Source organism: Sabethes cyaneus, chromosome 3 (genome assembly GCF_943734655.1).
Source record: "Sabethes cyaneus chromosome 3, idSabCyanKW18_F2, whole genome shotgun sequence".
Classification (NCBI taxonomy): domain Eukaryota; kingdom Metazoa; phylum Arthropoda; class Insecta; order Diptera; family Culicidae; genus Sabethes; species Sabethes cyaneus.
This window is the reverse complement of record NC_071355.1, coordinates 10,247,464-10,273,080: the sequence shown is the minus strand read 5'-3', so window position 1 is coordinate 10,273,080 and position 25,617 is coordinate 10,247,464. Positions and strand designations below refer to the sequence as shown.

General features: G+C 39.9%; 1 protein-coding gene across 1 annotated transcript in view; it reads left to right on the top strand.

Annotated features, from left to right (window-relative positions):
* Positions 1–725: 725 nt before the first annotated feature.
* Positions 726–25,617, top strand: part of LOC128739257 (uncharacterized) — a 134,936-nt gene continuing 110,044 nt past the window's right edge. Inside the window, exon 1 of the mRNA XM_053834734.1 lies at positions 726–777. Within this exon, the coding sequence (XP_053690709.1) occupies positions 726–777 (52 nt within the window). The remainder of the gene's footprint in view (positions 778–25,617) is intronic.

The following is a 25,617-nucleotide window of genomic DNA, read 5'->3' as shown; positions in this document are numbered from 1 at the left end:
TGATTGTTCAATTAGCACCATAGGTTACTAAATTGCTAAAGTGGAAGTTCGCATTAAAATTTTGATTGGTTGCCGTATTGCAATAGTATAATAACACTTTCTCTCACCAATGACTGGGCTGGGCTTTTTAATTCAGCTTTCAACAATTACCGTGCTTTCGGCGAAATTAAATCATTTAACCTTTCACCAGAGTGCTGGTGGGGGGAGGGCGGGGGACCACATCGAATACCTACGTTCTTTGAACTTACTGACTTACTATTTTTATCTTTTCTCGTTTTATTTTTTGCAGGTGCAGAGTACGAGGACCTTTCACCGCCCGGTTGGGCATGCTGCATTGTTTGATATCGCGAGTGGGCCGCGAGGAAGCCGGAGCTGTACGATACCAGCGAAAAATTGATTCCCCCGCGCGTAGCTTCGAATCATAATTCACCGAAGTGTTTCAAGCGTATTCAAGCGTCCGTGTGATTGTGTGTTTGTTTGTTTGTTACAGGTGAAGAAATTGTATCCCATAGGTAAAAGAAAAAAAAGTGAACTGGTGAATATTCAAATTTGGTGTTTGTATTTTCCATCGTGTGGACCATCGAACTGCGAAGAAAGTGAAAATAAACCGACAGACGGCAGCAGCAGCAGCAGCGGTAACGGCGGCAGTGGAAGCGCAAGTGGCAGCGCAGTTTATCCGTCGAGGAAAGTTTAAATAATAACAAGCGAGCGAAATTCCAACCACCATGAATCGGCTGCGAGTGTTCAACTTTATGCTGTTTGCATTCTGCTTTTTATGTAAGTCATATAATCGTAATTACAGCAAATATTACTTGGCTTTATCTTTTGAATTTTTATCGCTGTTCTTTATCTCTTAACTGTTGACTGTTGTAGTAGTATTTTTCTGAATCTCTCTTCTTCACCATGTAATCGTACTTTAGTCGTTTTACTAACATTCACTTTCATTACTAGTTCCCACCCACCCACGAAAGCACCCCGGCCTCAATCATTGCCTTCGTTTGTTGTTGGTTTGCGGCTTCATCTAGATATGCGTGTGAGTGTGTGTTTTTAAGTGTGTTGTTCACTTTTGCAGTTTAAATGCATGCGTACTTATACAAATTGTTCCAAATGGAATGAAAACTGCCGTCGTTTTCATAGCTCATTGGGTTTTTCCTCCGTTTATGGTAGAGTGAAGTGGAATTCGCATTTGAAAGTTTGTATCACTCAAACATTAAAACCGACTCGTTGAATGGCGGACGGGTTCAACAATGTAAACCCCCGGCGGATGTGTTTTCATGAATTTAAAATTAAAAGACAGCATGGTTTGGTGGTTAGTTCGGGCTTACATAAAGTGTGTTCTTTTGTGACTGAGCTTCGCTCGGCTACGCTCACCGCTAGAACACATTCCAAGAATGCGTGAACACAGCTAACGAGTCTACTCCGGATATGTTTTAACGACTCTAATTAGAAATGCTGTATGTTGGTGGGCTTTTCAGCATTTACACGAAAGCTTTGCATGGGTTAAGTAGCTAAAAGCTAGTGAAGTAGATACAAAGTTGCCATTTCGAGAAATGTGACGAGTTAACCTCTAAGTTTGCATATTATGATAAAACTGGTCGATTAAACCGTACGAGGAGCATGCATTCAGTTGAACTCAAAACAATCTAACTGCTTTCTAAGACATGCTTCTAACAAGAAGTTCTAACTGTTCACGGATAACCATGCGTTTCCATTTATTTACATTGGATGGAGGCGCAATATCTTTAACCTAATTAAACTGTAATTTTTAATTTTTATGAATTAGTAATCAACTCATTAGATAAAATTAATATCATATCGCTGCTGACCTTTCCATCCAGTTGGTCAGAAACTATTAACCAGACAAATCCCAACCGACGCGACGTTTACGATTCATCAGTCTGCTAGAACTTTCTCAAAGCCAATTTAGCAGAACCTATTTTAGTAAGACATCATCCACTTTGGTCCCCGACGTTCGTAACGACCCCGTCGAGCTTTACGATATCACGGCACAGCACTCTTTGCAGTCCAACTCGGTCGGGGGACAATCAATCAAACATACACACACGGCACGGGAGGAATGAATTCCACTTCGACTTCGAAGGTCTGCACCACGCGCTGCCGCGTCGTAAAACAAGCTGCGTAAGCTGAACGTTGGCTTTCCGTAGCACCGCTCCGTACTTGATTGATGTGAGATGGATCATAAATCAAGCAAAAAGACCCGAAATAAAAATACTACACGGTGTTCAATGTCGCCGAAAGGCAAAAAAAAAACCCGAAAGTGTCAATTAGGACAACGTTCAAATCGTTGTCGTCGCGAACGAACGAACGGTCGTTTGGAGGATAAGTTTTCCCCCGGGTGGGGGAGGACGATCTATAGGTACGGCATCCTAGGCCGTCCCCAAGCGGTGCGAATTTATTCAATTTGATGAATTGCTTACTTTGTTAGCGTGAATCAATCTGCGTTGATCTTTGACGGTACAGGACTAACGAATCGTGGGTTTCAGCTTTACTTTAGCGGCTATCAAAAGTTTTTAGTAACTTGTTCTATTAATGACAAGCGACTGTGGAACAAAAAGTTATATGGCTTGAAAAGCAATTAAAGATGAAAGGTAAAAAAAATCATCTATGTGGGAAGTGTTAAAAGCTGTCACAGAGTGAAGATTTTCGGTTGAGTTTTTTTGTTTTTACAAGTCGGCTACTTTGGTTGAGTGTAATTTGGTATGAATTGTCAATGACAATTCTCCCAAGTAACAATTTGAGTTTTACTGCACTCTTATTGCGGTTTTTATGGCCAATTTCGGTCACCAGAACCGTCATAAGTGTGTTATAAAACCAGAATTATTACTTGGGCTGTTAGGTAGCAGAATGTCGCAACCTCACAAACTTGTAAATCGTCCTGAAAAACCTCAAACATTAGTGCCACTAGCATTGAAAATCAAATCGTCTAGGGTTTTCAATTTAGGGTACGGGAGGGTATTCCCAGCACGCTACTAAATTCGGCATACATTACCTTTTTTGCTGCGCTTTCCCTAATAAAAACTTTGCCGCTATATAACAATACTGAAACGAATATAGCACTCAAAAGCTTTAATGTGTTATAACTATTTGCATAAAAATGTAAGTAATTTGCTAAATTTTATTCAATAAAGATCAAAACCACTGTTTCCACTGGCACGTATTCAGGCTGAAAAAACCAGCAGCAAGCAATCGCTTACGCGTACTCCTGTTTGGAAAACATACAATTATGATCACGTTTACTGATTCTAGAAACTAAACAGCTGTGAATATGGTGTCACAGAACAATTCTACTTCTTTTTATCACGAAAGAACACAAAAATTTCCTTCTGATATGAATAATATGACAATATAAATCAATTTTCATTCACTAGCACTTGCAGCATTTTGTTTTTAATTTCAGCATATGGTGCTCTATTTACACTACATACTACCAATGTGTGAGGCAGTTACTCCTGAAACTATTCTGTCGTGTTGACATAGCTAGTATTTGAGTGGCAACCACTTGCTTTTGGTGCTAGTGTATATGAACGATTCAATGATACACTAGCGCCAGCAGCAAGCTGTTGTCACTTCAAAGCTAGTTATCTTCAAAGAGCCGGTACATAGGCTATACCGACACGTTATCCATCGGTCTCTCTTTTGATCTGTTTTTGAAAAGCATTTAATCCCTGTGCTGGCTATTTCGGCCGGTCGTATTTAAAAAACACAGACACCGCTATAGAAAATGGGCTCAATTTAGTCGCAGCGACTTCATAATTTCTCGCGACTATAACTCAAATTCAGTAGCGTTTCGTTAAGACCAAAATACACGCCGATATTCAGTAAATATTATTCTATCAACTGGTATAAAAATCTAGTCGCGAATAAATATAGTTTCAACGTAATTCCTGAATATTGTTCAGGCTACAGCTTAATGGGCTGGAAATACCTTCCCGTACCCTAATTATAATTTTTTGATTGCTATATAACACCCGAATCTCGATTCCCACTGAAATTTTAATTGTTTTATCGTAGCAGATAACCAAAAATTTGAGGATAGTTACTAAAGATATTGGACTGTATTAAACTGGAAAAAATTGTACTATTTTTAAGTTAAGTCCACGTAAAACGTACCGTACCGTAGATAAGCAATATATTTTTGGAACAGCTTAAAAACAGCTGAAAATCGCTTAAAAAAACCACGTAAATTCCGAAATTCGCGTAAAAAATCGCGTAAAAAACCGCGTAAATTCTGTAATTCGCGTAAAAAACCGCGTAAATTCCTAAATTTGCGTAAAAAAAACGCGAAAATTCCAAAATTTGCGTAAAAAACCAAAATTTCGAGTAAAAAAAACTTTGTGGATTTCAACACTACGCGAAAAAATAGACGTTTTGAGCACATCCGCGTAAATTCCGAAACTCGCGTAAAAAAACCGCGTAAATTCCGAAAATCGCGTAAAATACGAAAATCGCGTAAAAAACCGCGTGAATTCCGAAAATCGCGCAAAAAACCGCGTAAATTCCGAAAATCGCGTAAAAAACCGCGAAAATTTCGAAATTCGCGTAAAAAACCGCGTAAATTCCGAAGTTCGCGAAAAAAACCGCGTAAATCCCGAAGATCGCGTAAATTCCGAAATTCGCGTAAAAAAGCACGTAAATTCTGAAATTCGCGTAAATTCCGAAATTCGCGTAAAAATAGTTGCGTAAAAAACCGCGTAAAAAGCGACTTCAGTGTATATGGGACATTTGTAGAACCAGTTATTATCTACAATTTTGCTGAGAAAAGTTTTACTGCATCTTTTGTATTTACGGTGCTACAATGCTAGTACACTGAAGTCGCTTTTTACGCGGTTATTTTACACGAATTTCGGACTTTACGCGATTTTTTTACGCGAATTTCGGAATTTACGCGATTTTGATTTACGCGGGACGTATCCTTCGCGTAAAAAGCGACTTGAGTGTACCTTATTAGTAACTAAATTGAAAAATCCCAAGTTGGAAAAAAATCATGAAAGACGTTGTTCTACGAAGTCCGTCCATGAAAGTTGCTCCATCTCAGGATAACTTTTAAAAGTTGCAAATTGCTTCTATTTTTTCCAAAAAAAGTTTTCAAAAATGATATATTTTTGATATCCTGATTTTATGTTTTATTTTCAAATTTTTGAAAAATCGGTAAAATATTTTTTTCAGTGCATATTTTTTTTATGTTCAGAAATCAATTTTCTACAACTTTTGCTTAGACATAATTTTTGTAGAATCGATAGTTTTCGAGATATAATCTTTCAAACATAATACGCATAAAAATAAATACGCCTTTTTTAAAAATGAGCCTTGAATCAAAATGGCACCAAAACCTGTGGAAGGTGTATATTTCCTCTTATCAAACACCCCAGGTAACCAATAAGCATTAGTATAAGCAGTAAATCAATCGTTTATTAGCATCCCTGGCGTTTTATACTGCAGGTTGCTGTATATCAGCCTTTTGACTGTAAATAGTAAAAAGTAAAAAGTAAAAAGTAAAAAGTAAAAAGTAAAAAGTAAAAAGTAAAAAGTAAAAAGTAAAAAGTAAAAAGTAAAAAGTAAAAAGTAAAAAGTAAAAAGTAAAAAGTAAAAAGTAAAAAGTAAAAAGTAAAAAGTAAAAAGTAAAAAGTAAAAAGTAAAAAGTAAAAAGTAAAAAGTAAAAAGTAAAAAGTAAAAAGTAAAAAGTAAAAAGTAAAAAGTAAAAAGTAAAAAGTAAAAAGTAAAAAGTAAAAAGTAAAAAGTAAAAAGTAAAAAGTAAAAAGTAAAAAGTAAAAAGTAAAAAGTAAAAAGTAAAAAGTAAAAAGTAAAAAGTAAAAAGTAAAAAGTAAAAAGTAAAAAGTAAAAAGTAAAAAGTAAAAAGTAAAAAGTAAAAAGTAAAAAGTAAAAAGTAAAAAGTAAAAAGTAAAAAATAAAAAGTAAAAAGTAAAAAGTAAAAAGTAAAAAGTAAAAAGTAAAAAGTAAAAAGTAAAAAGTAAAAAGTAAAAAGTAAAAAGTAAAAAGTAAAAAGTAAAAAGTAAAAAGTAAAAAGTAAAAAGTAAAAAGTAAAAAGTAAAAAGTAAAAAGTAAAAAGTAAAAAGTAAAAAGTAAAAAGTAAAAAGTAAAAAGTAAAAAGTAAAAAGTAAAAAGTAAAAAGTAAAAAGTAAAAAGTAAAAAGTAAAAAGTAAAAAATAAAAAGTAAAAAGTAAAAAGTAAAAAGTAAAAAGTAAAAAGTAAAAAGTAAAAAATAAAAAGTAAAAAGTAAAAAGTAAAAAGTAAAAAGTAAAAAGTAAAAAGTAAAAAGTAAAAAGTAAAAAGTAAAAAGTAAAAAGTAAAAAGTAAAAAGTAAAAAGTAAAAAGTAAAAAGTAAAAAGTAAAAAGTAAAAAGTAAAAAGTAAAAAGTAAAAAGTAAAAAATAAAAAGTAAAAAGTAAAAAGTAAAAAGTAAAAAGTAAAAAGTAAAAAGTAAAAAATAAAAAGTAAAAAGTAAAAAGTAAAAAGTAAAAAGTAAAAAGTAAAAAGTAAAAAGTAAAAAGTAAAAAGTAAAAAGTAAAAAGTAAAAAGTAAAAAGTAAAAAGTAAAAAGTAAAAAGTAAAAAGTAAAAATAAATGTAAAAAGTAAAACGTAAAAAGTAAAAAGTAATCTAGCAGCACCGCCCTGCCTTGATTCGTATCTTACGACGACTGGCTTGTTAGACCAGCATCGTACCTGGAAGGCCACTGGACTGAAATGGGGCTTGAAACTGGAACTACTTCTACGCTTCTGGAATTTTCTCGTTTAAATTAAGAACTGTGGACTTCTGAGTTCACCTCAATGGCGAAGTCGCAGGAGGAGGCGGAACGGAAATTAACCTAGGAGAGCCCATGGAACATAGTATTGTCCTAGCACCTGATCTCCACGAAGTGAAACGAGAAATTGAGCTGCTGACGACCAATAAAGCCGCTGGGAAGGACCGCCTACCGACAGAGCTTTATAAACATGGCGGAGAAACGCTAGCAAAGGCTTTACACTGGGCTATTTCGAAGATTTGGGAGGAGGAAAAGCTACCGGAGGAATGGATGGAAGGAGTGGTTTGTTCCATCTACAAAAAGGGTGATCGGCTTGACTGCTGCAACTATCGTGGTATTACGCTGGTAAACGCCGCCTACAAGGTACTCTCCCAGATCCTGTTACGCCGGCTGTCACCGATAGCACAAGGTTTCGTAGGGAATTATCAGGCGGGTTTCATGGGGGCTCGCGCAACTACGGACCAAATTTTTACTATCCGACAGATCTTGCAGAAATATCGGGAGTACAACGTGTCCACGCATCACATCTTTATTGATTTCAAAGCAGCATACGATACAGTCGATTGAGACAAGCTATGGCAGATAATGCACGAACTCGGTTTTCCGGACAAACTGGCGCGATTGATCAGAGCTGCATTGGATCGAGTGATGTGTTTCGTACGCATCTCTGGGACACTCTTCGAGACAAGGTGACGGTTTATCCTGCACGCTGTTCAACATCGCTCTTGAGGGGGTGATCCGACGAGCGGGCATCGAAACGAGAGGCACGATTTTTTACCAAGGGTAACCAACTTCTAGGCTTTGCAGATAACTTCAATATCATAGCCAGGAACTTTGCAACGGCGGAGGCAATCTACGCCAGACTGAAAGCGGAGTCTGGGAGAATTTCAGATAGAACGACATATAGTTTCTCCTCTTTTGAAAATCGCAAAGGCATTTAAAAAGCGATAATAGATGCGTGACAATTTGCACACGAGTGCATGGAAACTCTGGTTGATCCAAATTAGAATCGTTTATTTTATGAGATTAACTAAAACCTCGTCCAATAAAACTCAAACTCAAACGTCCTACAAAACGCATTCATTGAACTGAATATTTGTATAACTATGAACGAATCAACGAGCGCCGCGGTTACCGGTCCGTTCAAGGTCTACGACACCAATGGGATTCGCTACATTGGTTTCCTCTCTTCACAGTACCACCAAAAGCAGCGCACAACACTAGTTATCCTTATAAATAGCTTTAAACCATTTTACTAAGTAAATCAACCGAGACATTTGCCGGAAACGCACCATGCCAAGAGTCGAGACGTAATCTAAGTTAACGCATTTTTAAGGTTCGGAAAAAGCGCCCATTATTGGGGGCATCCCCCGACCAAAAATCCGCTGATTCACTTGTGTGGTTAGCACTTGAACTTGAACGAATGACTTTACTTTAGCTTCGAGCCGTATATTGCCTACAGATAAGTATAAGGTACCTGGTTGGAGCCGACGCGACCGTGGGGTCAAACTGCTTTTTCGTCCACCTACCGCCGCGCGGCGGTGGCTGTGCGCGCGTCGTCTGACGGATGGGTAGCAAAACAAAAAGTCGATTCGCTCTTAATTGGATCTCGACGGTCTTGGCGAGACTCTTGAACCGCGCCACCACGGCTGGGCTGGGACCGGTGCGGCTTTTATCTGCTCCGTTTCACCCAAGTGCTGCGTGGATGTTGGTGTGGTGTACCTACCGACTTTACAATGTTGTTGATACGAGTAATACGAATAGGTAGCTAGAGCTATTAGATAGCTTCAGGTGGAAACTGACCTCAGCTCAGGCCAGTATGTGAGTCAGTGACTGAGTGTGTGTGCCACTATTTTGAAGCCCAACGCTCTCAAGTCCATGTGCGTATCGTATCTACGGAAACCAGCAGCGGATTGCCGCCGTTGTAGGTGTTGTTGAAGTGTAATTATTTTTGTTTGCTACTGTGCGAGATATGGGACTGAACTTGACCCTGGTTCGGTTCAGGAACGATGCGTGTTGCACGTTTGCGTATATTTACACATGTCAGAAATGCCCACAGAGCAATTCGGCAACCACCGCACCGGCACGCCGGTTGTGAGTTACTAATTGCTTAGATATGGGCAAAAGGTTGAGCAAATTGTATGCTTCGAGTGTACTTTTTTTAATGAGCATCGAAACAAAACACCACTCGCAAGTCGGAACGTCGCGATGAAAAGTTGCGATCACATGCGAAGTACAAAGCTTCAAACGTAAACTACGCTGCATTTGTGCAGTTTCATTATGCATCGTTGGTTTATTGATTTTAATTTTTAATACCGATAGACTTGATGGAACATAAACAAGTTGCCTCATCTCAAGACAGCAAATCATTCAAAGTTCATTTCCAAAGAGAAAGGTTTCAAGCGAGATTCACGAATGACTTTAAGTGACTTGGCAAAAAGCGACGAACTACGAATCTAGGATATGCTGCCCTACACGTCTTGTCCTACCCTAGGGATACTAGGATATCTCTGTTTCGTTACTTTTCTATAGTCCCAAACCGAGTCACTTTATCTAAATACAAAACGATAAACCGTCCAGTGTCCACATTATCCCAAATGCCTGCACTCAGCAGCACCTGCTGCTTACCGCAGCACCTCTTCACAGTTTCATTCAGTAGCTGCCAGCTATGGCATCAGCTTTCGGTTCGGGTTCTGTCTGTCTGTTGGCTGCATTTCGTTGCTGGCAGTCACTAGGTACCTACCTATACAGTACACGTAGTAACGAGCCATTATAGCCGCATTTGCACCGCAAGCAGTCACAATCGGAGCCGATTGTTTACAAACCGGTACAAACAATCGACGCTAATGAAATCGACTCAGCAACTGAGTGAACGAGACGAAACCGCAAACCGGCTGACGATTGACGGCTGCTGGTGCGTACGAAACTAACTTTGTCTTTTCAGCAGCAGTAGCAGCAACAGCAACAGCAGCGGATGCTGACAAAGGTAGGACCTTGGCTTAAACTTTCATTACCACCACGAGTGAACGAATGAACGAACGGATCGCATGTCAGCACCCCCTCGAACAAGAAATTGGTGGCCCTTCTGTTTCGGTAGTCGTCGTAACCGTATTATTGTGAGTCGGCCTTCAAATTTTGTGAATAGAACAGACCTAACTTAGTTTCAAAATCGGCACCATATTGGAGCTTCATTCAAAATCACGTCGCGCTACAGTTGCTTGCTACATAGTTGCTGTCGATTCATTCTCGACCGGTTCTGGTCCTGCTGACTGCTGCTATGCCAGAAGAAAGTGTGCATCGGTGTGGAAATATTCGAGCACAGATTTCCCGGAAAACCTTTCACCGCACAGCACTTATGTGCTTGAATATCATAAATTATTTTACAATGCACTTCGAGTTTCAGGGTAGACGAGTTTCCGATCCGTACTCGGATCGGGCTGGGAACTCTCACTGTTTGTTGTTTGCTCTGCTCTTATCGGGCTGTGCACTCTCTTTAAATTAATGGTTGAATTAATTGAGTGTGCATATTAAATCTGCTACCGAACCGACCCACCGACGACCGGGCTATGCTATGGGTACGGTATTGAATTGAATATGTACACAGCAATTGAATGGCATCATCAATCAACTACTCTCGAGATTGAACTGGAGTCCTTTGTATGTGGATGCTGCAGTTGTTCTCAGCAATGCAGTTTCCAGTTTCCAGTAACCGGTGCTGAGCACATTTATGATTTCAAACATCCCACCGAGCGAGCGGGCGGAAGTGCATCCAGTCTTCTGTTCATTGTGGAAATATGATACTGAATTGAAGCAACGCATGTTGCTACACGGACCGTAAGGATAACAGACTTATGCAAGCAAACTGAAGCTTAACACTTATCACCCTTTTCGCACCCTCGGGGGCGAGTGCATTATTCCGTCCCATAAATCATACGTGCACTGTTCAGGAAATTAAACAGACGTCGCATCGGAATCGGGGAGCGGATGGATGCCAAGACATCGGAGTTTACACCGAACCGCAGAAGGTAATTTTTCACTGGTGATGATGTTTTAATGATGCCCGTAATGGCATCGTTCAGCAGTTATCTGTGCTGTCGTTATGGGTTCTTCCCGTTGGCTGCAGCAGCATAAGTAGCAAAGTAGATTGAGTGTTCGCTGTTACTTTTTAAGTGGCACTAAATCAACACCCTCCGGGGAATCAGAATTGTTGTCTGATGATGACAATAAAAATTACTTCATTTGTATTAGTGGGATGTAGGTTTTCTTTAATTACGAAATAAAATACGGTAACTAAAATCCGGTTTGTTATTTTGGGAAAATTGTTGAATAATGGGACACACACACATGTTGCTTTTACAAAATATTTTTCATTTTGATGTACAATTGCATAGTAGAATAGATGAATTGCAATTGAATCAAAATTGAACGCAAAATTTTCTACGGCGGCGGTGTGCAGACCAGAGAGAATTTTTATTTTTTAGGAAAGCTGCGGAGTTTTACGTAACATATCAAAAAATTGTAAAACTTGTGAAATTTACAAAAACGTATTGCGTACAATAATTATATTTTCTTTACTGTGGCGCGTAGTGATTTGTAACCGTCATTTAATTTACCTTATTTAAATTTAGTTTTATAATATTTATGTTAATTGTTCTAGACCTGAATGAATATAAAAGAAAAGCAAATCCATGGATATAAACGCTTTTAAGAACATGACCCTTGTTTATCTATAGACTTCTCAGCCGGTTATTAGAGTACAGCACCGGCTAATCGAGATTCGAACTTGGCTTGTTATACTAGCATCGTATCTCGGTGTTAACTAGACGGGCGAATGAATATATGTAAAAGATTAGAAATTAAGGAAACGAGATGAAATCAAAAAAATAGTACAATGGTGCAAACATGCTTGAGCATGGTAAAAATGATCGTTTTCCCAGCGTTAGCCTTTTTTAATGGCTTGAGTGGTCCCATATGCAGTGAAAAACTCAAAATCTCAAAACTCATCAAAAATCATAATTAACTGTGAATCATGTCAGCTTGATTCTATGCAGGAAAAAAAATCACACGTGAGTTTTTCTGTTTTCGTAGCAAGAAGCACAAAAATCACACATATTTCTTCCCGCTTGATCACATTCTGCTTTGCTTCAACTGCTGCCCGAAGCTATGCACATATACATACAAATTCCTTGTTGAACAGCATAGGCATTCTCTCGTGCGATACGTAGCTGTGAGCGAGCGTGAGGGAATAAATCTCTAAATAAATCGCAAAGTTAAATTAAAACGCACCTTTAAATTACATGTTTATCTAATTCTTATAAGGCTTGTTACTTTCTAGTTAAGAAAATGTTGATTCCCGCGAAAGAAAAATGCAAATTCCACCAATATGCCATTTTAATTCATAAATGTGTGTTGCATTTTTCGCGCTTGTGATCAAGGTTGAAATTTCATGTGTTTGAAATCTCATTGAGTTTTTTGCTGCTCTGAATTTTTCAACACTGCCCATGTGTACTAAATTTGTTGAATTTTGCATAAATTCATATGGAAAAATCTACTTATTAGCATTTTCAATTCTGGACGCCACTATATATTCTTAACTTTAACTCGTACCAACTCACATTCACAGGCATGCTAAAACAGAACATAATTTATTGGAATACTAGCGCCACTTGGCGAAAAACTTTGTCCATCGATTAAAAAATCTTGGTCTGCGGATCAACTTTGCTGAAAACAGTAATTTTCTTTATTGTCAGAATCCCGAGATATACCGAATATATACCGCATGTGGATAAAATTGAATTGCATTAAAATTTTGAAAAATTGAAATGGAATGAAATGAATTGAATTGAAAATTGACGATCATGTTTCATCATTTTTCCTGTATTTCAATGCAAATTGCAAAATTGTAAATTGTACTGATATACATCATACATATACAAACATACATACATACATACACATATACATTGAATACAATCGATCCTTGATTGGAATATTCTGTTTTTACACGCTTCGAACAGTTCAATTCATGACGCTTAAGTGTTAAAGTTTGAATAACTTTTGAACGAACAGTCCGATTTTCAAAAACTTGGTTTCGTTCGATAGATCTGAACAGCAGTTTTCAAATAATAATAAATCACAGAAAGTTTATCATTGCATTATTGTTAATATGTTATAACTTGTTATATGCATAACTTTTGAATAATTTGAATCATTTAATACTAAGATCATCAAAATCGGTTCAGCCATCTCTGAGAAAAGTGAGATAGCAAAAAGCGTTACATGCATTCTTACATACACACACACACACACACACACACACACACACACACACACACACACACACACACACACACACACACACACACACACACACACACACACACACACACACACACACACACACACACACACACACACACACACACACACACACACACACACACACACACACACACACACACACACACACACACACACACACACACACACACACACACACACATATATACACACACACACAGGGTATACGGAACAGAAAACAAGAGAACCCATAAGGGGAAAAAGAATAGCGAGAGCGAAAATAGAAATTGGAAAACGGGAAAAAGATGTCAAACGAGACAAGAAAGATAAGATAAGAAAAAATAATAGAAGAAAAACAAGAAGAGAGGACTAATACAAAAGGTAAAACGGAAAAAAAGTAAAAAAAACGGGGGGAAACCGAAGAGCATAGGAAAGATGAATAAACGTGACAGAAAAAAAAACGCAAATCATTTTTCCCAGCTCTTCCAATGTTCGTTCTTCACAAAAACCGATAAATTTATACCCTTATAAGAAGATTTTCGGATTACCTACGAATGGCCGAAACACAAATGGCCGAATCACGAATGGCCGAAACACAAATGGCCGAAATAATGAATGGCATAATATACCAAATGGCCGAATCACGAATGGCCGAATCACAAAAGGCCGAATCACGAATGGCCGAATCACAAATGGCCGAAACACGAATGGCCGAATGTCATATTCGACCGAAAATATTCATAGCCTTCAACCTGCGCAAACGTTGGGTACATGCTGTCCTTACTCGCTGCCGCTCGTTCGGACTTAACTAAGGGATAGTCCCTAATAGACAGTAAACCTAGGAAAATGCATGCACCTAAATAGTAGTGGTTTCTGCGGGGGGGCTGCCCCCCCGCAGTGGCCGGCGCTTCCGACGGCGGGTCACCGGCGCACACTCGCGGCCTACGGCCGTCTCGCCCTGAATCATCTAGGAAACATTTGCTACTAACACGGTAAATACGTCTCGCACCTTATAATGAAGATGTATTTATAATCAAGAAATATGAGGTAAAAACCAGTATAAAAATTATCTTTCGTAGATGTATGCTTATATTATAATATGCTTATATTATATTATATTATGCTTATAATTGTTATCTTATTCTTACTGTCATGGATTTTCATAAAGAAGTAAATGCAGTAAACTACAAGTTTATTACCCTATTACTAAATCGGCCGAAATATTTCATTCAATATCCCGCCGTGTCCATCTTTGTTGACCGCACATAGCAAAGCCAACAGTTGTGTCCATTGTTGTTGAACAGGGTTTGCTTTCCGCACGGTGGTTGGTAGTTGTCCTGTGAAAAATGAGTGCATCCGGTGATTGCTGGTTTCAGCGATGTTGCTGGTTTCAGCAACGAAGAAAGTGCACCTGTCGTTAAAATTGTGTTGTCGCAGAGAGTAAAACCGAAATGCTTTCCATTGATGGGATACTATTCAATAAAAACAAGCAGAAACGAAATGCTTCTTATGCTTTTTTCATTTCACACAAAATATGATAAAACAATTAAATATACGCGGACTAAAACAACATTACTCGACCAACACAGACATATTCATGGTGGTAAAACGGCTGCAGGTTTGTTGATAAAGTACTTTTATTTGATGTTTTTATAATGTAATAAAAATTCTAGGCTTTGTCTTTTGTGCCGCAAAATCTGATACAGGAGGCGTACGACGCGATGGAAGGAACGATGCCTGAAGAATTGAATAATTTCCTTACATATTTTCGAAATACTTACATAAGTGGGAGGAACCGGAACAATAGACCAATGTTTCACCCCACTCTGTGGTCAAATTTTAAGCCTGTCATTGACAAGCTATCGCGGACCACAAACAGCTTGGAAGCATAGCACCAACGATGGACAACAATTGTTGGTTCCCATCACCTGTCAATGACCAGGATCATCACAAAGCTGCGGGTGGAGCAAAAGGCGATAGAGGGGAACATCCTTAGAATTCTTCAGGGGGATGTTCGCGCCGAGAAATAGACGAAAAAATCTAGTCGAAATGTGTTAATGCTCACAAAATGAGCAGCAAAAATTTTGTTAACGCAGTTGCACTTTTATTAAGCGCTAAACAAAGGCGTTCGTAAAGCATGTTTTGTTTGTTTAATAGTAGTAGTTTGTTTTTTGTTTGATTAAAGTTATTTATTAACTACTTGCCAATTCATGGTTTTTTATTGAGTAGTTATTTAGGCACTCCGAAAAATTTCGGCCTTTCGTGATTCGGCCATTCGTGATTCGGCCATTTGTGATTCGGCTTTTCGTGATTCGGCCTTCTGTGACTGTTATTGAAATTCGGCCATTTGGATTTCGGCCATTCGTGATTCGGCCATTTGTGTTTCGGCCATTCGGTACCAGCCCAGATTTTCTACTTCTTACTTGACTTGAAATGATAAAAGTTGTGAGATACAAAGAGTTAGAAAAAAAATGAAAACTGGAAACAAAAAAAAAGGAAAAAGAGAAATGAAAAGAAGGACAACGGGAGAGAAAATAACAAAAAAAAAACAAGTGACAAACATGAGGACTGAAAATAAGAAATAATCCGACAGGAAACAAAAAAACTGATTAATGAAATAGGAAACATGGGACAGAAAAAAAGAAGACGGAGGAAAAAGATGAAAAACGAAAGGAAAGTGAGAGCAAACGCCAAGAAAACGGTACACCAAGAAAAAGAGAACAAAAATAAACGGGACTGGAAAAGAGAAAACATGCAATAAAAACGAAGTAAAACGTGTGAGAAAGTGAGACGAAAAATGTCAATCCTAATTTCAAGTTGAACAACCTGCCTAATCTTGTGTCCACATCCAAATTCTAGTCTTATTTAATGTCCGGGCTGGTACCGATTGGCCGAAACACAAATGGCCGAAATCCAAATGGTCGAATTCCAACAACAGTCACAGAAGGCCGAATCACGAAAGGCCGAATCGCGAAAGGCCGAATCGCGAAAGGCCGAATCACGAATGGCCGAATCTCGAAAGACTGAATCACTAATGGCCGAATCACGAATGGCCGAAACACAAATGGTCGAAATAACAAATGACATAATATATCTAATGGCCGAATCACGAACGGCCGAATCACGAATGGCCGAATCATAAAAGGCTGAAACACGAATGGCCGAACGTCATATTCGGCCGAAAATAATCACGGCCTTAAGCCTACACAAATGTTGGGTATATTCTGTCCTTACTCGGTGCCGCTCGTTCGGACTTAACTAACGGATTTTCCCTACTAGTCAGTAAATCTAGGAAAATGTATGCACCTAAATAGTAGTGGTTTCTGCGGGGGGCTGCCCATCGCAGTGGCAGCTGCACACTCGCGGCCTGCGGCCGTTTCGCCCTGAATCATCTAGGAAACATTTACTACTGACACGATCAATAGTCCTCGCACCCGTAAACGTAAATAAACGTAAATCATTCGCGTTTAAGGGAAGAAACAACTATCAATCATCTGTACTCTATCTGCCAAAATAAAAAATAGGACGCAGAGTATGTCTGGTTTTTCTGTAACTAAGCTACATAATTTTACGAAAAGCTTTTTTCCTTCTAAAATTAAAAAAGAAGAAAACTTATCCAATTTAATTCTACTATGTGTATTTTATTCACGACAGATACGTATTTCGCCTACGACTTGCAGGCTTCCTCAGTGTCTGTTTTCGAACTGCAAGTCGTAGGCGAAATACGTATCTGTCGTGAATAAAATACACATAGTAGAATTAAATTGGATAAGTTTTCTTCTTTTTTAATTTTAGGTTTCGTATTCTACTAAGACGCTCCAAAAACTTTTTTCCTTCACCTATCAATGACGCAGATCATCACAGAGCTGCGAATGGAACAAAAGACAATAGAGGGGAAAATTTTAAATGTTTTTCATGGGGATGTTTCAAAGTCACGGAGAGAAACATATGAAAAAATTTATTCAAAATTTGTAAGGTCTCACAAAATGAGCAATAAAATTTTTGACGATTTAGACATTCCAGAGAAATTCGGCCTTTCGTGATTCGGTCTTTCGTGATTCGGTCTTTCGTGATTCGGTATTTCGTGATTCGGTTCTTCGTGATTCGGCCATTCGTGATTCGGCCTTTCGCGATTCGGCCATTCGTGATTCGACCATTTGTGTTTCGGCCATTCGGTACCAGCCCGTTCTTTTACAGTTTTGATTATAAAGACGCATCATGCAATTGTTTTGTCCATTTTTCGCGTAATTCGTTCTATATCAATTTATGTTTTGGAGGGCTCAACACAGCAGTTTGATAAATCTATAACAACACATTTCGAATTTGGGTTATAATTTGAATAAGTAATGCATTGAAACCTCGAGGTATGAAAGACTAGCAGAGTTGAAGAATTGAATATTTCTAGCGCAACATATGGAAATGGCTATGTACAAATGCATTCCAGTGCAATTTTTCTTAACCAATAGCTAGCTAATAACGCCAGCAATCGTTTCATGCAAGATTATTCCTTTCAGGTGCATTCGCATCGCCGTGATAAGCGGAAGAGACGAACGCGACGAGAATTTCATATTTGCACTTAAGCTCCTTTCATATGTTACTCTAGATTTAAACATTTGAAATGAATTGAAAGTGAATTGTAGTTGATGAATTTAAAAATCGAAAAATTATAGATTTGTAAACCTGAGCTGAACGATAACTGAAGAAGAACTGAAGAACGTTTGAAGAAGAATTGAAGAAAAATTCAAAATCAAAAGTCAAAAGTCAAAAGTCAAAAGTCAAAAGTCAAAAGTCAAAAGTCAAAAGTCAATAGTCAATAGTCAATAGTCAAAAGTCAAAAGTCAAAAGTCAAAAGTCAAAAGTCAAAAGTCCAAAGTCCAAAGTCCAAAGTCCAAAGTCCAAAGTCCAAAGTCCAAAGTCCAAAGTCCAAAGTCCAAAGTCCAAAGTCCAAAGTCCAAAGTCCAAAGTCCAAAGTGCAAAGTCCAAAGTCCAAAGTCCAAAGTCAAAAGTCCAAAGTCAAAAGTCAAAAGTCAAAGGTCAAAAATCAAAAGTCAAAAGTCAAAAGTCAAAAGTCAAAAGTCAAAATTCAAAAGCCAAAAGTTAAAATTCGAAAGCAAGTCAACTGTTAAAGTACGAAACCAGAAAGCTAAAATTAAAAAGTCTTAGTCTTTGACTAAGACGAGGTCAAATACTCGAAAGTACTAAAGTCTAAATTGAAGCTTAAGTCGATTTAGTCGAAACCCTTTTGATCTTATGTAGTGTTGAAATTTAAAAATATTTTTGAATTAATGAAGCATGAAAGCACACCGCCGTATGTTAATATGTAAATTTCCTCTAACAGTGGTAGTTATTGATTGTTATCTGAGCAACTACTTTGTTCCGTTGTCGGGTCGGGCACAATCGGTACAATTGATTGCACCACAAAATCGTACGCTCACCACCGCCCCATTCAAATTAATGTTATTCAAAGCGAAACCTTAACGATGATTGTCTGCGGCTTCAGCCGCATAACGATTATTATCATTGGGTTTTTCTTTCGTATGCTAATCAAATCGAATTATCAAGGTCAATTGTTGGATCAATCGAACTTTCGCTTTTGCCTGCCGATTTGTTTACGGTAGTTTGGTGGTTCAAGCTTTTTTTGTTGTTTTCGTGACTTGTCTTTGTTGCCGTGGATAAGCCGATTGAAAGCTAAGCTCATACGAATGCCTATATGGAGCATACATATTAGCAATCAACCGTTCCATCGAAGCAAGTCATCCGTGCGTAGAACCGCCTGCAGCTAATAATAGAGGCTCAGGTTCAGGTGCAGCCGAGTGTCTCTCGTAGCGATCGGTTTTGCATCGGTTCATTGAACCGGCGCACTCGACCGACCGCTGCTGTACCGTTGTTGGTTGGTTACCATCTCGGTCGCTAGACAACGTAACGCCTTGGTGGGAAGTGCACCAACCGGGTGGGAGTCTTAGCCTGCTGCTGCAGTTGACCGCTGCTGGGCCGGTGGCGCTGGATGAAACAGCTGTATCTTTCAGGAATTGCGGTGCGCGTGTACAGAGTAATTGGTGCAAGCGACGTACAATTACCTAATCTTCCATCGGGCCTCTCATAGCGGCACACATGAACTGGTCTCTCCCAGCTAGCGTGCAGAACCGGTTGTCTCACTGCTGAAACCAGATGGAGTGTAGCCTTTTTTGCCACACTTAATCCGTTTGTAATAGATGAAGTAAATAATTGCACAACGTTGCATCTCCGTTGATGCTGATACTTTTTGTACAGACCTTGAATCGCTATTACATAAATTAAGTCTATATTTATAACTCACCATTTTTGAAAGGCCGAATACTAATCATTGCATTGTGCACATTTTCAATAAATTAGATAAAACAAATTCGACGGTTCAAACTGCTAATTAAAACAAATGATTAAATGAACCACCATAAAACACTTGCCACGGCTGTGACCTTGCGGTTTGCTGTAAAGCTTTAGTTATCATATCAAATTTTAACCGATTTAAAATGGATTATAATCTGGTCTTTGCTTCCTAATTGCTTCGGCGAAGTGAATTAAACCGGTTTCCAAGGTTACTCTTGAGCGTTATGACGCGCTCGTACATTGGGCTTTATGCATCACGGCCTGCTCCGTATCAGAGACAGCTCGAGCAGGCAATTGAACTGGCCGCATTGGGGTTCACGCAAATGACAGCCACTGTCTGAGAGATACTTTGTTTTCGTGTTTGTTTGCCGCAAATGTTTAAATCCTCTAAGACCACGGGCTGCTGACGGTGGGTGGGACGGAGTGGGGAAGCTAGGGCGCCCTCCATTAAGGCACGGAAATGTGTTGAAAAATTAAACAACCGATCGCAGTTGATCGGTTTCGCCACCAATCGGCGTCAAATGGCGGAATCCCGGCCGCATGGTTTCGGTTGACGAGCGGCGAGCGGCGCATTCTTCTGCATACCTACTTCTTGTGAGGTTGAATGCTTTCGGCAGGTTAGTAGTCAAGGCTGGTGAGCCGACGAATTCGTGTCCGCCTGGTAGGTTAGTGAGAGGTGATTCGGAATACCGACAGCCACTGCGATGTTGTAGCAATCGGTAGATTTAATCTTTTTTTTTTTGCTGGAAGTCATTTGGATTAATTCGATAATAAACTCCTACTGTAGGTAGAATTTTGGGAAACTGGCCTCATGTTTTTTTTATATGCGACAGCTAAAAATGCAACGAATTGGTAAGTAAAATTAAGATAACGTATTGATAAAGTTGACAAAATCAACTTGATTGATACTTAATCTTTTAAAGACTGTGCAACAAGGAGTTATATTGTTACCAACTGTAATAACACTTTTTCCAGAAGTTAAACGAATTCCATTGAAGTTGTCCTGAAAGATCGATTGGTTATGAACATCGAAAATAAACTCGGTTCCAAAATTAACTTAATTAATTAAGGACGGTCTGTAAAGAATCAAATATTCACGTTGCGGCAGATCCTCCAAGAAGTCCATGAATGCAGAATTCAACGCACAATTATTTCATTGATTTCAAAGTTGCGTATGATACCATCGACCGTAAAATCATGGCTATTCCAACCTCGCAGGACACTTCGTCAACGTGATGGTCCCTCATGTGGGCTGCTCAACATGCCGCTACAGGATGTTATGAAGGGAGCAACACACAGGCACAATCTTCAGCAAATCTAGTTAGTTGGTCTTCTTTGCCGATGAAATAAATATTGTCGATAGAACAACCTCTGTGATGGTGGCTGAACAAACTAAAACTCAAAGTAGGGAAGATTGAAGGAAAATTCGTCCATACTAAAGTACCATGAACCGCTAGTATGACACATTAGTGTATGTTATTAGTCAACCGGCGACGAACGCTATTACTCTTTAAGCAACAAAATTTTTACTTAATGACAAGGTCGTCAGAGTCCATTTATGGCAGTCAGTATGGCACCGAATATCATATCCTTCCCTTCCCTTCTTCAGTATATCATCATGCTCTCATAAACTCGGGAAATCATCACAAAAAAAAATAAAATTAGTTCAACTAACCTGCTAGCCGTAATCAGATCTTGCAACTCGAAGCATTAAACATTGCATTCTTCTTCTTAATTGTCCTAACGTCTTACGACAAGGCCTGCGCAGTATAATTTCTCCATCTGTTTCGGTCCATGGCAACTGGTCTTGCCACCTCGCTCGCTGTGCCCCTCTTCGTCTTGTTCCTACCGGATTTGATGCGAAAACCATTTTTGCAGGATAGTTGTCAGGCATTCTAGCAACATGTCCTGCCCAACGTATCCGTCCAGCTTTAACCACTTTCTGAATACTTGGTTCGCCGTAGAGACGCGCGACCTCGTAGTTCATTCTTTGCCTCCATACACCGTTCTCTTGCACTCCGCAAAAGATGGTTCTTAGCACCCGCCGTTCGAAAACTCCAAGTGCTCGTAGGTCCTCTTCTAGCAGTGTCCACGTTTCGTGCCCGTAGAGGACAACCGGTCTAATTAGCGTTTTGTACAGTGTGCACTTTGTACGGAGGCTCAAATTGTTCGACCGCAAGTGTTTGTGGAGTCCGTAGTAGGCCCGGTAGGCTTCCGCTGATAATACGTCTTTTAATCTCACGGCTGGTATTGTTGTCCTTTGTTGCCAGGGAGCCAAGGTATACGAGCTCGTCGACTACCTCGAACTCATCCCCGTCGATGACCACGGTACTGCCCAAGCGGGCCCTGTCCCGCTCGGCCCCACCCACCAGAATATACTTCGTTTTAGACGTATTTATTTTCAATCCAATCTTCTCTGCTTCGCGTTTTAGTCTTAGGGCCTCAAATGTTCTGCCGACAGTATCCACGTCGTCAGCAAATGAAATAAATTGACTGGATTTATTGAAAATCGTGCCCCGCATTTCGATCGCCACTCGTCTTATAACACTTTCAAGCGCAATGTTGAATAGCAAGCAGGAAAGACCATCTCCTTGTCGAAGTCCCCTGCGAGATTCGAATGGGTCCGACAATCCACCCGAGATTCTCACACAGCACTGGATCCCATCCATCGTAGCCATGATAAGCCTAGCAAGCTTACCCGGAAAGGCGTTTTCGTCCAAAATTTTCCATAGCTCTTGTCGGTTTACGCTATCATATGCGGCTTTGAAATCAATGAACAGGTGGTGCGTGGGGACTCGGAATTCGCGGCACTTCTGGAGGATCTGCCGCAAGGTGAAGATTTGGTCCGATGTGGACCGACCCTCCATGAAGCCGGCCTGGTAACTTCCCACAAATCTATTGGCTATTGGCGATAGTCGATGAAAGATGACCTGGGACAGCACTTTGTAGGCGGCATTCAGGATAGTGATTGCTCGGTAGTTCTCACAATCCAGTTTATCACCTTTCTTGTAGATAGGGCAGAAAACCCCGTCTTTCCACTCCTCCGGTAGTCGTTCCGTATCCCAAATCTTAACAATCAGTTGATGCAGACTACCGACCAACTTGTCCGGGTCCATTTTAATAGGTTCCGCTCCAATGCCATCCTTTCCCACTGCTTTGTTGTTCTTCAGCCGCTGGATGGCTTTGCGAGATCCGTTGAGTCTCTGATAGAACTTCCGTGTGTCGTGAGAGCGGTACAGCTGTTCGAGTTCTTCGCACTCATTCTCCTCTTGGTGGCGCTTCTTTTCCTTGAAGAGTCGGGTTTGCTGCCTCCGCTTCTGTTTGTATCACTCCACATTCTGACGGGTGGCTCTACGCATCATTTGTACTCGCGCTGCGTTCTTCTCAGCCAATATCTGCTGGCATTCCTCGTCAAACCATTCGTTACGTCGATTCGGTGCCACACGGTCTAGGACGTTCTCCGCTAAGCTGTTAATGGCTGTTTTCACGGCATTCCAACAGTCCTCAAGAGGGACTTCATCAAGCTTACCCTCTTCCGGTAGCGCGGTTTCGAGAGATAACGCATAGTTTTCGGCGACCTCCAGTTGCTTCAGTCGCGCTAGATTATACGCGCTGGTATCGTATGTTGTTCACAACAGATAGTTTTTGTATTATCCTTACCATCACTAGGTAGTGATTCGAATCAATGTTAGCGCCCGGATAGGTTCTGACGTCGATAATGTCTGAAAAGTGCCGACCATCTATCAGAACGTGGTCGATTTGTGATTCTGTCTGGTTGGGTGATCTCTAGGTGTACCGATGGTAGAGGTTATGCTGGAAGAAGGCACTACGTATGACCATGTTCTCGGACTAGTCTTAGGCCGTTTTCGTTCGTTTGCGGGTGAGCGCTGAACCGTCCAATCACCGGTTTGAATTCCTCCTCCTGACCAACCTGAGCATTACAGTCCCCAATGATAATTTTGACATCATGTCTTGGGCAGCGGTCGTATTCACGCTCCAACTGCGCGTAGAATTCGTCTTTGTTATCATCGGTACTTCCGAGGTGAGGGCTGTGCACGTTAATTATGCTTATATTGAAGAATCGGCCCTTGATTCTTAATCTGCACATTTGGGGGTTGATCGGCCACCACCCGATCACCCGCTTCTGCATCACGATAAAAGCTGTGCCCAGCTCGTGTGTATTGCCGCAGCTCTGGTAGATGGTATGACCATCTCTATACGTACGTACCATCGTTCCTTTCCTGCAGCGCTACGATGTCGAACTTGCGGCTCTTCACCTCTTTAGAAACCACGTGGGTACTTCCGAGGAAATTTAGAGACCGACCGTTGCATGTTCCCAATTTCCAATCGCGTGTCCGTTTTTGTCGCCTGGGTCTTTGCCGATTGTTCCGATTAGAGTTATTATTATTACTTACGGAGTCCATTGCTTTGGTTTTTTTAGTGGTTCAGGCTTGCAAAGCCCGCAACCAACCACCACCAGGGTTGGTTACCCGATCTCCACCGAGGTTGCTTGTATCCCGGCTCGTACCACTGGTGGAGGTAGGGGTAGGAGTTGCTAGGTAAGAGGCTGTGGACCACTGTGGGTCTATTTTATGCCCAGTGCACAAGGCACCGATGGCACGCATTACCAAGCCGTTCTCCAGCTACATTGCATTCTATAGGTTCTATTACTTTTTGGGGCATAACTTACACTAAATACTGAGATTTCTGCCCAATTGAAATTTATCACTATATTTTCACTTTTTCGCCGTCGATTTTGCTTTAATTTTTTTCGGCCGTTCCATTCATCACATCACTCGCGAAACTTAACTTGAAACACAGAAAACTTGAATTTACCACCCGAACAGTTATCTGGTAAGATATTATAACGATTTTGCCCAAACTGTTCACTTGAATTGATATAAGAAACTTCACTTCGTTTCGATTACAATTCCGAATCCGCGACCGTCGTTGTTGATACGTCACCAAGGAAACGGGAGTGATGCCATATTTACGTGGAGCATGAAATTGGCCAATAATTTTCGCTTAATTAAATTAACGGCCGTAAAGTGTCGAAAAAATACTTATAAAATTCTCTGATAATAAAATTCACTGTAAACAACATTTTATGCGATAGAATTACTGTCGGATCTAGTTCAACAGCAAAAATAGATACGCGATTCTACGTTTCATAATTGCTCATAACAGATTATTACCTACTACTAGAAACTCAGCATAAACTTAGCATAAACAAAAGTGGATAATAGCATAAACATAGTGGAAACAAGTACTGAAATCAGTAGAAAAGCAGCTGGCCTCTGACGGCCTTCACTTTAATGGAGAATTTTTAGTTATTCCTGTTAGAGTAATAGTTTCAAGTATTGGGCGAAATAAGTATATTCGCATTTGGAGTAGTGTGAAATGGATTATTTTTAATTTTCCATAAAACAAGTTGACACCAGTATGCTACTAAATTAGTAATATACTATTCTGCATCGGGCACGAATCCAATTTCCGGCCGGCCGTGAGGTATGTACCGTGACAACTGTTCAGCCTATATATTTATATTTTTTTTTCTTCCGCTTGTCCGGTCGTCAATTATTTTTAAAAGAGAACCGAAAAATCAAATCAATTCCGGTTTCGGTCAGCGGCAATCTCTGTTTAATTTTTTTTTGTTCTCCACAGTTCTCCACCATCCATCGATCGTTAACAAAACACGAAATCGAAAGCAACGGCAATTGAAATCCGTACAATTCACCTGCACACGTATCTAACCTGCATCAACATGACGAACGTCCAGTTTTTTTGCTCTTTTTATTATACTATTTGTCTATATCCCTTCCATTCGGAATCAAATGAATTTAGAGTAAAGGCAATTTGAAAACCGGGCGCAGTTTTATTTATTGTTATTGATGCTTTCGGTTTCGAATTAAGCCTCGCCGAGGATCTATACCGTCTGCCCAATAGGTTGTCGGATGCCATCGAGTAAGCACGGGAGCGCTGTGGTGTCCGATGGAATCCGAGCAATGCTATTCGATGTGGTACCTGCCTACGCTCTACCCCGCTAAGGTACCCCTTCGAAAGAAATGAAATTTAGCGAAGAAAATGCTCCATCGACCGAGTCTGATGCGGTACTACGATTGCGATCCGACGTAAAAGTATGCGGCAGCCGGCAAAGAATTCAAAAGAGA